The 14740-nt window shown below is 35.9% G+C and overlaps 1 protein-coding gene across 3 annotated transcripts in view; it reads left to right on the top strand.

Annotated features, from left to right (window-relative positions):
- FGD4 (FYVE, RhoGEF and PH domain containing 4) overlaps window positions 1-13524 on the top strand; it is a 75704-nt gene extending 62180 nt beyond the window's left edge. For all 3 annotated transcript variants that reach the window (XM_082310598.1, XM_082310599.1, XM_082310597.1), the window contains exons 7-17: window positions 472-628; window positions 1786-1924; window positions 2833-2891; window positions 3521-3667; window positions 5158-5330; window positions 8210-8240; window positions 8414-8509; window positions 8913-9038; window positions 10926-11066; window positions 12700-12840; window positions 13024-13524. In XM_082310598.1, coding sequence (XP_082166724.1) covers window positions 472-628; window positions 1786-1924; window positions 2833-2891; window positions 3521-3667; window positions 5158-5330; window positions 8210-8240; window positions 8414-8509; window positions 8913-9038; window positions 10926-11066; window positions 12700-12840; window positions 13024-13281 — 1468 coding nt within the window. In that variant the 3' untranslated portion in view covers window positions 13282-13524. The remainder of the gene's footprint in view (window positions 1-471; window positions 629-1785; window positions 1925-2832; window positions 2892-3520; window positions 3668-5157; window positions 5331-8209; window positions 8241-8413; window positions 8510-8912; window positions 9039-10925; window positions 11067-12699; window positions 12841-13023) is intronic.
- The last annotated feature ends 1216 nt before the right edge of the window (window positions 13525-14740 follow it).

Genomic DNA, 14740 nt, shown 5'->3' on the forward strand with positions numbered 1-14740 from the left:
TCTGTACTTCATAGGTTTTCTTATATAAATAATGATTTTAAAAAGTTGTAAATACATGTATTTATATAAGGCACAGAAGGGAAGCTGTACAGTATGGATTTAGTCCTCAAACAAAACCACAGGTTAGATATTTAGAGGGTAAAGTATGCTCAAAAGAAGATAATATAGTTTTAAGGAACTGCAAATAAAATAAATTAGGTCATGTTTTGTAAACAAAGCTTTTCAAGTTTTTCTTTACAGATAGCTTTTCTTTCTTTAGTGCTCTATGTGACCTATCATGCTTATACATGATCAAAGAGGATATAAACAGTCTTTCCATGTTAACTCAGGTCAGTTTTAATGGTTACATTGGCGATCTATATGAGGCGATCCCAATCAGAAGGATTCTCTGTGAAACGCTTGTAACCATTTTATAACTTTGTGTGAATTTATTTCCTGTTTGCTCTGAGATTCCACCCTCTTACTTTGCAGGACTACCACCCCCAGAATTGGAGATATTCTGCAAAAGTTAGCTCCTTTCCTCAAGATGTATGGAGAATATGTGAAGAATTTTGATAACGCAATGGAACTGGTGAAAACGTGGACTGAACGGTCACCTCAATTCAAATTCATTATTCAAGACATTCAGGTAATGGGGAGAATAATGTAGATCTCCAAGTAATACAAGCATATATAAAAATATATAGATTTGTGGGTGAAAAAAGGATTAAAGAGAAAACTAAATACCAAATCCCTTAGAATTAAGGGTTGTTCGTTTTGTCTGCTTCACACCGCATTCTGTTTCTTCTCCTTCTCCCTTCACGTGTGCACAAATACGCTCACAAATCCAGCCTTTCCAGTGCGACATATAGGACCAAAGTATAAAGGCTGAAACACGAGAAGACTAAAAAAATACTACATTTTGTTGTAGATGCCAAAAGTAAATACTGTTTTAAGATAAAATGACCTACCAGTGCAACTATCAATCCTTGCACCGAATCTGTAAGTATTCTGCTGGCTCACAGCAGCTGTTATGTGCTGTTATGCAGAGCACTACACTTTGGAAGCAAGTATATAATCCTAAATGCTGAGCCACAAAAGGTAAAGAAAGCTTAACAGTTAAGCAATGCACCATTCTTTTCAAAGGTGCGTTTTATACCCTCTAGTGCTCCCTGTAGGTTTCTCTCTGAATTGGCAGGTATGTGTCTTCTGCAGACTGAACAGCTAGAAATAGGATAAAGTATTTCTACTTAAATTTTACTGCTGTATAGGGTCTTGTGATTCTAAGCCAGGGAAGACAACTATGTGTATTTTAATGTAATCTTTGAATTACATCTAAGATTATGGAAATGAGTATGCATCTTAAAACACAGCTGAGGGGGTTTACATTATAAAAGAAACTCAAAGGCGGCACTCCCTTCTCAGATAGATAAATGAGCTATAAAGGTGTATTTTCAGAGTCGTTTTCTAATACATGGTCATGAACTGCTCTTATTAATTCAGTTGTAATTCTTTTGTCTGAGTTATCACAAAACTAAGTTAAAATGCACTAGAGTTTGGGAGCTTTTATTGGTAGGACTTTTATTTTTGAATTCTACTGGATACTTAGAATACTCTTTTTACAATTACTTTTAGGAAAGAATTTCCAATTACTTGGTTTGGTAAAGTAGTTCTGTTTTCTTTCAGAAAGTTTCTCATGCATGTTTCAAAATACATTATTTCTGTTTTATCAATCATAACTTTTATTTTACTATATCCTAATAACATTTTTGCCTGCTACATTGAAATACGTTTACAATTTTTTAGAAGGAAAAAGTGTGTGGAAATTTGACATTGCAACATCACATGCTAGAACCAGTACAACGCATTCCGCGCTACGAGATGCTTCTAAAGGACTACCTAAGGAAATTGCCTCAGGATTCCCTAGACTGGAAAGATGCTGAAAGTAAGTATCTTTGAGCCATTAAAAGAGCTGTAATAAGATATTTAGTAAGAGGATACTGTCAATTAAAGATATTTTCAGTAAAAATAAAGTGAAGCAGCAAAGTTCCTCTGAAAAGAATGATAGAACTTCTTCAGTGGAGTTGTAGGATTCCTTGAAAAAAATCTGTTTGAATAGTGGATGAAGTTAAAATAAAGCCTTTAGTATTCTCCTCCTGGAGTACATAAGTTTTGCAACAGTGCAAAATTTGTTTGCTTTGTGGATGTTCAGGACTTGTGGTGGGTTTTCTTTCTTTTTTTTTTTTTTTTGTCAGCATTTTTGTTTGCTTTATGCACATTTGGAATATATATCTCTTATTTGTAAAAAAAGTGGAGTTATTGTATTTTTAAGCTCCTGTAGGGAAAAAGATCAGCCCATTTTAAAATTGATTCCTCTCTGTATTTGCACAAGAATAGTTCAAGCTTTTTCCACGGATTGTTCAAAATTACTTGCCAGATAATTTTCTGAAATATTTCATTTTTAGTACTGTTACTGTAAATATTTGTAATGTGAGCTGTTTCAACTAAAAAACGTAGTATGACATTCTGGACTACTTTGAGAAAAGAGGACGGAGAACCATGACCGTTCATGTCACAAAAAATTCTAAGTGCTTAAGCTCTAATGTAATCTGCAATAATTCTCTTCTGATCTTTCCAGATTATAATTTCTTTTTGCTAGCTGACTTTCTTATGGTTTCCGCTTTACCTTGGTTAGTTTTTATTGATAATTTAAGAAATTTATTGTAGTGTTGTAATTTACATAAAAATGGCAAACATAATTTCGTAGAATGATCTATTTTCCTGCTATGTAATATATAAATATGTAAAAATGCAGCCTTTTTTGTTTAACTTTTTTCTTTTTCTTCTGTCTAGAATCCCTGGAAATTATATCCACTGCAGCAAGTCACTCTAATAGTGCAATAAGAAAAATGGTAAATGATCCTTGTTTCCTTGTTCATTTTTTAATATATTGAGTATTTGGTGAAGCTAGGAGTGTGAATTGCAAGTCTTCCCTATAATGGCAAAAATGGGTTTCCTGGGTTCCAGTGATTGCTCCTACTTAATGTATTTATACAGCTCCTGAGAATGATTGGCAAAATTTGGCATTGCGCCTAATTCTCTCCAGTGGAAAACAGGACAGACTAGGTTCCTCTCCTGGCTCAAATAGCTGACCCTGTGTTGGACTCTTAACCTTGTTTCATCTGTTTCCATCAGTGGCAGGATAATGTTTGTAAAGAGTAGTTACTCTTTCTCTACCGTATTGGGGTGACATGATAGGTACTTCATTAAGTATGTGAGATATTTTGGACAAAAAATAATGCAGGTGGTATGTATAACTGCATTTTTAAAACTACCATGGAGATAACATTTCTAAAAGTACTTGTTCCTGCATCAACTATGTTAATCAATCCGCATGGCTGACCATACATACTGGGCATATATGTGTTTTTCAAAGCTAACATTCTCCAGATTTACACAAGCTCCCATCATTTCATTTAAACATGGTCAAAGATCTACATTTTTAATTAATAAGTTTTATAACTGTGTTTTCACTGTAAAGGAGAATCTAAAGAAACTGTTGGAGATATACGAGATGCTGGGAGAAGAGGAAGACATTGTGAACCCTTCAAATGAGCTGATAAAAGAAGGACAGATCCTTAAACTTGCTGCTCGCAATACGTCTGCTCAAGAACGGTACCTTTTTCTAGTAAGTATGGTGGCCTGTATTTGCAGGAGTGGCTGTATACCTTTCTAGACTTGAAAGAACGACCAAAGAGAGAGGGAAATCCTCTCTAGTTGATGTCAATGTCTTTTCACTAGTGATATTAGAGCACGAGTAAACCTTACACTGCTTACAGAAGGGCTTGAAAATGCCATTTAGAACAGAATATATGGTTTTAAATAAATGGAACCAACATCCAGCAACTCACTTTTAAATAAGTGGCTGCTGATTATAAGTGCAGGTCCTAGAGCATGAGAACTTTGATGTTCTCATGAAACTGAAATGTAAGAGCTTAGGATTTTAGTCCCGATAGATTGTGTGTGTTCATGTCTCAGTAAGTCTCATGGTCCTGTGGGAGCTTGTTATTGTGGCAGGTCGTCCTCTTGTCAGGTGCCTGTGTCCTGTCTTGGAAGTGACAAACTACAACCATGCTCCCTTACAGCTCTCTTGGAAAAAGTTTGATGTAGTTCGTTGCTTCCCATGCATTAAAAAGTCCTAGTACATTTTTGTTTATGGACCTCTGGCATTGCATGTCTTCTGGTTAATAAAGACTAGTAATGGGTTGTTGAGGCACAACTCCTACTTATCTGTGCTTCAAATGAAAGGAGAAACCGTTGAATACTAAGACCTCAAATGGGGCTAGATAGCTGATTAAAATGATGTGCACTTCATATGAGAGGTGACAAGTTCAAATGTGCTGTATCTGTGATACAGACTAGACAATAGGCTAGACAGGATTTCTATGAAATATGATTTGACTGAAACAAGCTTCCCTTTTTAATAATTAATTGTGAGAAAATGTGAGGGGAAAAATGTGCGAAAATTAAAAACTATAGATCTAATAACTGTGATTCTGGGCTGGGGCTTTAGACATTTAAACATTATTTAAAGTTCTAACCTATAATAAAGGAATATTTCTTTGTCCTGCTCATGTACTTTGTTTTTTCCCCTGTGATATTGAGTGTTTCAGTGAATGAAAATTGTAAGACAGAAATGTCCTCCTATCTTGGAGAAAAGACAAATAATGCCCTCAGATAATATTGGTTACAGCTTCTACAAAACCAAACGTTTTTGGTTCAGGGTAAATATAAACGTATACACTGAAGAAAAGAGTTCTTATTCTGCTGTTTAGAGTAGGTTTTGCAGAATTGGGGCATAAGAATGGGGTCTTTCTAACAGAAGGTTTACAATGGTATAAAACATCTAGTCTGACTATAGTTGGTAATAAATGCTGTGAAGACTGCTGTATATACAGAGCAATTATTCTTATATCCACTGAAGCTGTCCTTTAATCCTATTTCTAACCAAATAAGAAAAAGGAGTTGTCTTGCATGAGAGCTTTGGTCTTCTCGTGTATCAACTAAGCAGGAAAGAACCTGCTTTCTCACCCACTGAGTCCAGCTTTGTGACACTGTCTCAGATACCTATGTCTGTGGTTTTGTTAATGCAAGGCCATGTGTTTATTTTTTTCCCAGTTTAACAATATGTTGCTCTACTGCGTCCCCAAATTCAGCTTGGTAGGATCAAAGTTCTCAGTTCGAACCAGAGTTGGCATAGATGGTATGAAGATTATAGAAACTCATAATGAAGAATATCCACATACTTTTCAAGTGTCTGGAAAAGAGCGAACACTGGAGTTGCAGGCCAGGTACGCAAAGTCTTTTTATCTAATTTTTGGAGGATTAAGTACGTACACAAAAAAGATTGGACTGATAGACATAGATAAAGATGCAGCAGGCTTCATCTTAATGTCAGTGTTTTGAAAATGGCCTAGGCTGCCAAAAACATAAATTACCAGTCCAAGAATCTCTTGGAATAGAAGATGCATCTACAGTATATAGTGCATTGCCTTACCTTGCAGAAACACCCAAGATAGCTGTGAAAGGGCTGGCTGGAAAATTGAAAGCAGCGTACCTAACTGATGCAAAGGCAGTCTGTCTGACTTAAGTGTTTTGGGACACCGAGTGTGTTAATCTCTGAGCAGTGCTGCTGCCTCTGGTACCTGAGCCGCCTTGGTAAAAATGGGTCTGTTCACCTCAGGGCATGCCCACCCAACAAAACTCTCCACCCTGGTGGGGATATGTCCGCAGAACATAGTTTTCCACAGTGGCAGATGGGCACCTGCTTTCCTCCATTCCTCAAGCCTGGTTCCAGTCTACTTGTTCTCCTCTGGTCCCAGGTATCAACTCACTCTGGAAGGCAAGTTCTCCTTATAGTTCCTGGGTCCTTTTCCTCCAATTGCACTCTTCTGACTGGCACTTTTCTCTTTCCTTAGTAGTCCTCCTGTCCTCTTCTTGCTGGGTTACCTTCCCATTGCTGCTTTTGGCATTGCCTAGACTAAACCTTCCCTGTCTAGACTGCCCCACTTCAAATAAAGTAGGGTGCTCCACCTCTCCTTTTGGACCTGCTTAAAGATCCTATTCTTAGCAGTCAGGATTTCATTGCAGAGAGGCAAGGATTAAATAAGCAGGAGGATGTCCATGGTAGATACAGTTCTGTGTTGACACCGTGTACTTGAGGACAAACCATAGCTTGCTAGCAAACGAGCTTGCAAGCTACTTTTCTTTACGGAAAAAAATTTGTAATATTTGATGAGAGTAACAGCAGTGAATATAGAAATATGACAGCATGTAGAAATTTACCTACACTATAATTGAATTTGAAATTAAGTATATACTTTGAAAAATGACAGCAAAAAGCTTTCCACTGAGCTCTGCAAGACTTTTGGGGCATATGTTTGGCTATCAATCACATCTGCTATAAATTGCTGTATGATGTCTTGCTAAGTATTTGGCAAGTTGTTACACCATACGTCCATTTCAATGGTGAAAGATGGCATCTCACTGTACTGTTTGTGAAGTACTTTTTAACTGGAAGAAAAATGCTGCAACAAAGTAAGCTTATTTTGTCAACTTTCCCGAATTATCAGTAATTAAAAGTTTATTGCATTAGTTTATTTTAGGTGTGAGAAGAACATGTTTTCCTGTTTTGTTTTGTTTTACAAGCGTTTTTAGAATGCCTTGTCTGTACAAAATTGTGAAGGAATAAGTACCAAACGAGATCTTATTCAATTATATTAGAAAAATCTCAATTAATGTATGAGTATTTTATGTACCTTATACCTTAATGTCCTTGATTCATGAGCTTGTATTAACAGTGTTGTAATGTTTAGTTTACCCTTGGGTTTTTCTTTACTAGTAGGCTTCTATTTATTTATTTTTCAGAATACTATTTGAGTACTTTGTCAATCATTGGTTTTAAACAGCTGCTAGAATATTTCTTTGAGAGGTTGCTGATCTGGTATGACATTTAATAGCTCAGCTTTTGTTTTTTAGTGTAAGCAGGTAGGGAGAATTATTTTGGCTGTTTAGACAGGTTTCTTCTGCCTCGTGTGCAGATGGTAGGTGGGAAGGGGAAGCGCTTGTTTAGGATTCTGCTTGCTTAAAAGTTGTACTAATACTGTGAAACAACATGTGAGGAGCCATTTTTATTGAGATGCTGTAAAAGCTCTCTTTCACATCCTTCATAGTAATCCATAGAAAAATACAATTCTGCATGGCTGATATTGCATGGCTACAGAAGTTGTTGGGTTTTTTTCCACATCGTGATCCAAGGAGGAAGCCACTTTTGAAGAGCCAGATTTACTGTGGTTCTAATTCTCATCTTTCAGCCTTAAAGTTTGCAGATAAACTGTACTCGCTACCAACACCGGCCAGTAGTTTCTAACAGTATTATTACTTGTGATACAAGACGTTTTTCCAAAGATTTGAATGTCAAAGTCCTGCTGATACATTTTAAAGACAGACGTGTCATACAAGATCAGAGTTGAATATGCTTCCTCTCTCATCTCTGTCTCCTATGTCTGTCTTGTCTGTATATCTCATCTGTACTTACTCTTAAGGTATCTGTATCTGCCCTAATGCATAGAAGGGAAATTTCTGCTGTTTGGTTTATAACATTAAAGCAGAGTTTTCCTTTTGTTTTAATTGGATACTCTTCTTGCCACTATAAACAAGTTTAAACAACAACAGCAAAGTGTTAAGGAATTACTTTTGTTGGGGAGGGAGGAAGATTTAAGAGATACACAGGAGAAATGTGTGTTAGCATGTGAACTTAATAGTGCATGAAATGAGAGGAGAAAAAAACCACCCACACCTAAATTAAGCATTGTCCTCTTTTCCTCTCTCTCATGTTCTCAAAAAAACCCTCTTAACAATGCAAATACCATTACTACTTTTAAATGCATTTACATTTATCTTTCAACTTGAATTCACTGCTTAGTGGTTGCAAACTTGTGAAGCCTGAAGTCATGCTTTTGTTTTCTGGAGCGTTTTTTGTTTTGGTTTTTTGTTTGTTTGATTGATATATATATTTTTTTTTTTTAAGTTGGACAGTTAACAATTAGTGTTGTTTTAATTTAAGTTCCTGAGAATTACTTCAGAAGCTAGGCTTTTGCAAGAAGTTGTTGATAGTGAGATAATGTTTCCTGGACTAGTTTTGGACTAATATGTCAAATATTTCTTTTAGTTCTGAACAAGATAAGGAAGAATGGATAAAGGTAAATTCATCTACCTTCTTTATTTCCTAAATGCTTTTTCACTGAAGCAATCAAAAAAGTAACATTCATATTTTCTGGCTGTAGCTTCCCTCTGCTAATCAATAAATGGTCAGAATGCAGAGAGTCTGTTTTAAGTGCAATATGTTTGAGGAATTTATCCATTGTTTCCTTAGGCGCTTCAGAATACTATAGAAGCTTTTCAGCAGAGGAATGAAACTTTCAGAAATGCTATTGCTAAAGAATACGAAGACATGCCTGTTGAGGTTTCTGTAAGTTGCTGTTATTCCTCTGTAACCATCTTAGTACCCATTTTGGTCTTCAATAACTGGAAAAAGTTTGGCAGAAACTTTGTTTTCAAGCTCATCATTCTTATAGCAGAGGAATTACAAAGTAGTCATCTTGTTGGAAATTGTTTTTCTTCATAATGCCAAATCTTATAAACAAGCCTCTTTTTTTCTTGAAATGTGTAACAGATTACCCTTTCAGTGATGCATAATGATTTTTGACTGGCTTCTTTGTTATTTCTTATATAGATTTCCAAATTCATCTTGAGCTGTGTTTTGCAATTTCCTTTCCAGAGGAAGAGAGTAATTATTTTCTCTGTTTAAAGTACTGTGCAACTTCTTAGACTGACTTTTTTTATCTTCCCATCCTCTCCCTGCCCCGCTTCAGAACGCTGAGCTTGGGAAGAGAGCACCGAGGTGGATACGAGACAATGAAGTAACCATGTGCATGAAATGCAAGGAGCCCTTTAATGCACTGACAAGGAGAAGGCACCACTGCCGAGCATGTGGACATGTAAGTGCAAAACCCTCGCTGCTGTAGCTGGTGAGCAGGCTTGGGAACGAGTCTAAGCACCTACTTCTGGTGGCTGCTTGTTAGGCTGCAGAGTTTTTTGCTGTGCTTGTGGCTGAAAGCAGAAGCTGTGTATAGCATACCACAAAGCATCCTCTGTCTGCTTTAGTTGTCGTAGTAAATTTGGAAGTAATTTACAGCAGAGGAAGATGCACGTTTGTGTAAAATGTCCCAAGTTCCTGGACATACTACACTGTTACTCCTGAGTGGCCTCCACTGATCTCAAGTTTCAAGACCACGTTAAACTGGCATGAACCAGTGTTATCCCTGGCATCACTGGCTGCCTCCTCTTCCCGTTCTGCTACCTTCTCTCTCCTCCTCACAAGACCACAAAGACCTGCAGTTAAAACTTTTTCAATGGGTTAACTTGGAGCTGTTCCCAGCTGGGTTCAGTGTGTAACTGTGTGAACATGTGTGAAGCATCAGGGAAGGAGAGAAGGTTAGGAAAGGGAGAGGGTGTTACTGCTGCTTTCCATGTATGATGCTATGGTAGTGCATGCCACTTTAAAGTGACTATGAGACAGTGGTATGACATGAGAGTTTTCAGAAATTAATAAAACAGCAAACATACTGTGCTTTCTTTTCCTGCCATACAGCAGCTATGCCTTTCTCCAGCAGGTGGTAGTGCAAGCCCAGATTTAATTTTTGTTTTACAGGTTATCTTGTATTTCTTTCTAATGTTTTTATGTGGTATGAAGGCTTACTGCATTCACAACGCTGCTTTTGTGCTTTGCAGGACACTAGAGACTTTTTCAGAAGCTCTGAATTATTGATTATAGAGTTGTCATCTGTTTGTTTTGTTTTGTATTGTTTTTCCAGATCATTCTGTCTTAAAACTCCTCTGTTAATCTTAAGATCATACCCTTCCTTTTTATTCCTCCTTTAGTTTAGACTCTTAACTACTTCCCTCTATTGTAGTTCTGTCACATCTCCTTCCACTTTAATTTTAAAACATTTTTCCATGGGAATTAATTTGGGTCAGTGATAGTGTCTTTCCAGCAGTGACTAATTGGGAATACTTAACTAGTATTCTGTAGAGATACTAGTTGAAAATAGTGATCTAGATTAGTACTGCAGAGCCCTGGTCCACAATAAAATTTTGTTCAGGTGTTTGAATGGTTCAAGTCCATTTGTCTACCTTTCTTGAAATAATTGCACTCACAGTTTTTATGCAGGGCATCTCTTCCCCCTGAAAGAACATTTCTGTGGAAAAATGTTTCCAATGAAAGAACTTCTCTCAGCTCTTCTTGCATTTCAGTTTTCTCTATATAATTTGTGAAAAGACAAAAGACTGTGACATTGGCTTATGTATTCTGTGTACTCATGAACAGATTTTGAAACTGTAAATTTAATATTTCTTAGGTTAAAAAATTAACCGTTTCTGATTTTATTAATTTTTTAATGATCAAAAGTGCATCTCAGTTGTACGTTTCTGAGATTACGTAGAAAACAAAATGGTAAGTGTACCTTTTCAGGTTGGCATCTAAAGAAACTGGAGGATTTTCTTCCTGCAGCGTGGTTTGTGCTATTTTCTGATTCTGTTCCTAACTTTAACCTACTGATATAATTGAAAGCCTAATGTGATTTTATACAAAGTACAAAGTTCCCACCAGGTAAACAGTAAAAAGCACTTCTAGTTAAGAAGCAGTGGCACAAATTTGGAAAAATCATTATTTTCAATTAAGTTACAGTTGACATAATAGGATCATAAAGCAATTATCTTTCTTGTTCTCTATAATCAAAGTATTACTAATTAGATAGAATAATATTAATTTGAAGTTAAATTGTTTCCATAAAGTTTTATAAATACTTATCTTTTTTGTTTCTAAGGTGGTTTGCTGGAAATGTTCTGATTATAAGGCACATCTCGAATATGATGGCAATAAATTGAACAAAGTCTGTAAGGACTGCTATCATGTTATAACTGGTTGTACAGACAGTGAAGAAAAGAAGAAGAAAGGCATCTTGGAGGTATGTCACATAAAAATACTATATGTGCATAGTTGCAAACAGTTTTGGCTCATCAGTAGGTGAAAAATGGTAGCATTCTTGCAGGGCTATTTTCTGTTTGAGAAATAAAAAGTATGTGGACCAAATTCATCCCATCCACTAGATTTTTGTTTTTCACCATTCATCTTTTACAATACTACTTTGTTTCTTACAACTTTTTTTTTAAAGGGGGAATTATGAACCTTAGCTTCTTTCCAGTTATATCAGCTAATGTCATAAAACATTACTTTTCCTTATAAATCTTCTTCTGCACTTAAAATGTTGTAGCAACAAAAAACACTGCTGCTGCAATGATTCTTGAAAATGTATACCCAAACTGAAGGAACTGAAGGGCCTGGAAGGGAATGGGGGAGAATTTTGCTATTTAGAGTCTGAGTAGTAAGATAATGTTTTGATCAGTGTATACAATGTACCTTTTAAGTCATCAAGTTGCTCTCAGCTTTTGACATCTATGAATTCAAGGTCTCAATCAGACAATAAAGACCCATGTTTCTCTTATGATCAGGGGAGAAATAGGCATCTTAAAATTCCAATTAACCTTCACATTTCTTAAATCTCCCTTTTTAGGCCCTTCTAAAATGCCTGACATACATTAGAGAAATATCATCCTGACTTTGTCAAGACATATATTTATCTTGGGATGTAATAGAGAAGGATTGACTCTTGAGCTGAATACCAACAGAAAAAGAAGGCAAAAATAAGCTACAGATTGTAATTCCATGTACCATTCATAATCCATGTTGGCTTGACTACACTTGACTACACTCTCTCATATGAGAAAGAGTAAGGAGCGCAGAACTCCACTAGCTCACCGTATAGTCAAGAGTGCTGTTTCTTGGCATGATGGCTTTTTTCAAGGTAGCTGAAGGAGCTACAGTCTCTTAGAAATGTCTGTCTGCATGCTGGGTCTCATGACAATGAAGTGGTTGGTACCATGTTGCAGCATCCAAACAGCATCACTACTGAGAGAAGAAAAAAACTGACGCAAGGAAATTTTAACACATTATCATCTCGTGTGCCTTCTGTTCTTCTTAGGATCGCTATTTAACCTGAGTAGCATATCACTCTGTCTTCAGATTTTAAGCAATTCACCTAATCTTTTCTCTAGGATTAGTGCTTGCATTCTTATATGATTCTTAGAAATGTGTTTGCATATGATCCTGTCGTAATATTTTGACTGCCAAAATAGAGTAGTTGTTATACTGGATAGTTAGTAGCACTTGAATGCCTAACATGATGTTATTTTAGAAATCAGACATTGTTGTAGATACTAAGATACAGAGAAAGGCTAGCTGTGGTGGCAAAATGAAATCTGGAGTGATCTAGAAGTGTATAATCCAAAATTACTGATGAAAGAAGGAACAGATTACACATGTTAAGGGAGTACACATGATTGTATGTATGTAATATATAAATATTCTCCCTAAATCCAGTCCTTCATGATCTTACTTAGGTATTTGCTCAAGCTCTTTTGCAGATGCTATCCAAGATTTGATATGAATGGTGATGAATTTCTGCTTTTCTGTTCTGTATGTTTTTAGTCTTTATTTAAGGAAAGTTTATTTTCCTTTTTATGCTTTATACTATCTCCTAGATTGAATCTGCAGAAGTCTCTGGAAATAGCGTCATATGTAGCTTTCTTCAGTACATGGAAAAATCAAAGCCCTGGCAGAAAGCATGGTGTGTTATACCTAAACAGGAGGCTCTTGTGCTGTACATGTATGGTGCTCCACAGGTACGTACAGAGAAAATGGAAAAGATTTTAGTAATTATTGTCACTGACATCTGAGGAAGAGAAGTCGAACAACTTGGGAATGGTGGAAAGACCCAAGTGGTTTTTACTAACCTGTATAGTAAACGAGAGGTAGCGGGCAGATTAGTTGGCTGTTCATAATCAAGAACTTTTCCTCCTTCTTAGGATGTTAAAGCTCTGGCTACAATTCCACTTCTGGGCTACACAGTAGATGACACTCCAAGAAGTGCTGACCTCCCGCACAGCTTCAAACTGACGCAGTCTAAGTCTGTGCACAGCTTTGCTGCGGACAATGAGGAACTGAAACAGAAATGGCTAAAAGTTATCCATTTAGCTGTCAAAGGTGAGACACCAGAATGTCAAAATGAACTGCAAACAAATATAGAAGATCAACCTGAATCTTCTAAAACATCTGAATGCTGAAGCTCAAGAACACATGGTATTTTTAAAAGATTTCAATTGAATTTGCGGTTAGCCTTTGTTTGCTCAATCAATTAAAAAAAAAAAAAAAAGAAACAACAAAAAAAAGAAACTTCTTACTACCGTACACATCTTAGCACTTTATGTTTGGGAAAAATTCTGGTCTTTTTAGGGATGTTTTTCTTGTATTTATGTTCTGTCAATAAAAGTGATGTACAGGTCCATTTCAGAGACTTTTTAAAAAAATGTGAATGCTATTAAAAATACTTAACTAACTTTACTGTACTACTTGCTTGTCACGATGCAATTTTTTTTGAAAATCCAGTTGCTCTTCGGTTAACATTTGCTACTTTCATTAAGAATGCAAATATTGAAGCTTCCTACTTACATGTTAGGACTTGCAACAGGATAAAAGATATACCTCCACATTGCCAAAATAGATCTGTAGTTAAATATGCAGGGATGGTTTGGTTTAATGTATGTAGTTTATAGATTGAATGCCATAGATCTGTACATATGTTGTATTTGCTTGTCTCTTTTTAATTAATGCAAATTGCTTTCACAGGTATATTGGTTTTAAAGTTTCAATTTACCGAGGAAACAATCTAATGATTTTCAATCTAGAAATGAATACCTAAAATATGAGAAAACAATATATAATATATGTACAGTATTAAAAATGTACAATACTTGATTTTTGCTTTGATTTTGTGATACTGGGTTCCTATTAGTGAATAATTTATTTAAAAAGCATGTTTTCTATTTGAAATTAAACACAGTCCTAAATTAACAAATACTGTTCAGCGATTTGTTTTAATAGCTGACACTTAATGATCTTGACATTTTTATGCATTAAAAAAACGCCGTAATGCAAGTGGCATGCAATGGACAAATAAGTTCCAGTTGTGTTTAAAAGAGTAGTCACTTTTCTTCAGTGTCCTATCACTGTTACCTTTTAAGAGTGCAGCAGTTCATTACTGAAATGCAGTATGTGGTTTGAGAAAAGCAACAGATTCTAGTAACCCTCTGGGAACATGTATTTTTGCTGTGATGGTTATTGAAACAAAAGAACATTTTGAACTTAAATCTTTTAATTTTTGCAGAAGATTAGCTACTGTAATACTTATTTATGACAACAATCTTCAAGGATTATTGTTGTAAAGTGGTGCCTGCTTTATACAAATCTAGTATGAGGTCTGAGCCTGCAAATCTCAAGTTGCATTAACTGACATTATTTGCATTCTGCTTATGGGAATAAGGACTTGTGGGCTCTACAGCATTAAGTCCCTTATGAACTTCCATTCCTATTTTTGTACATAGAGGCAAATGACCTCCCTAAAATTTTTACTGTAACATCCTTGGATGAAATATGACAAACTCAGAGGTAGTGATTTACTATCAAGCAAGCAATTAAAATCATTGCCATCTTTCCTTTTCTGACCCATCAAAGGAAGTAAAACGT

The sequence above is a fragment of the Platalea leucorodia genome (assembly GCF_965183815.1).
Source record: "Platalea leucorodia genome assembly, chromosome: 4".
Classification (NCBI taxonomy): domain Eukaryota; kingdom Metazoa; phylum Chordata; class Aves; order Pelecaniformes; family Threskiornithidae; genus Platalea; species Platalea leucorodia.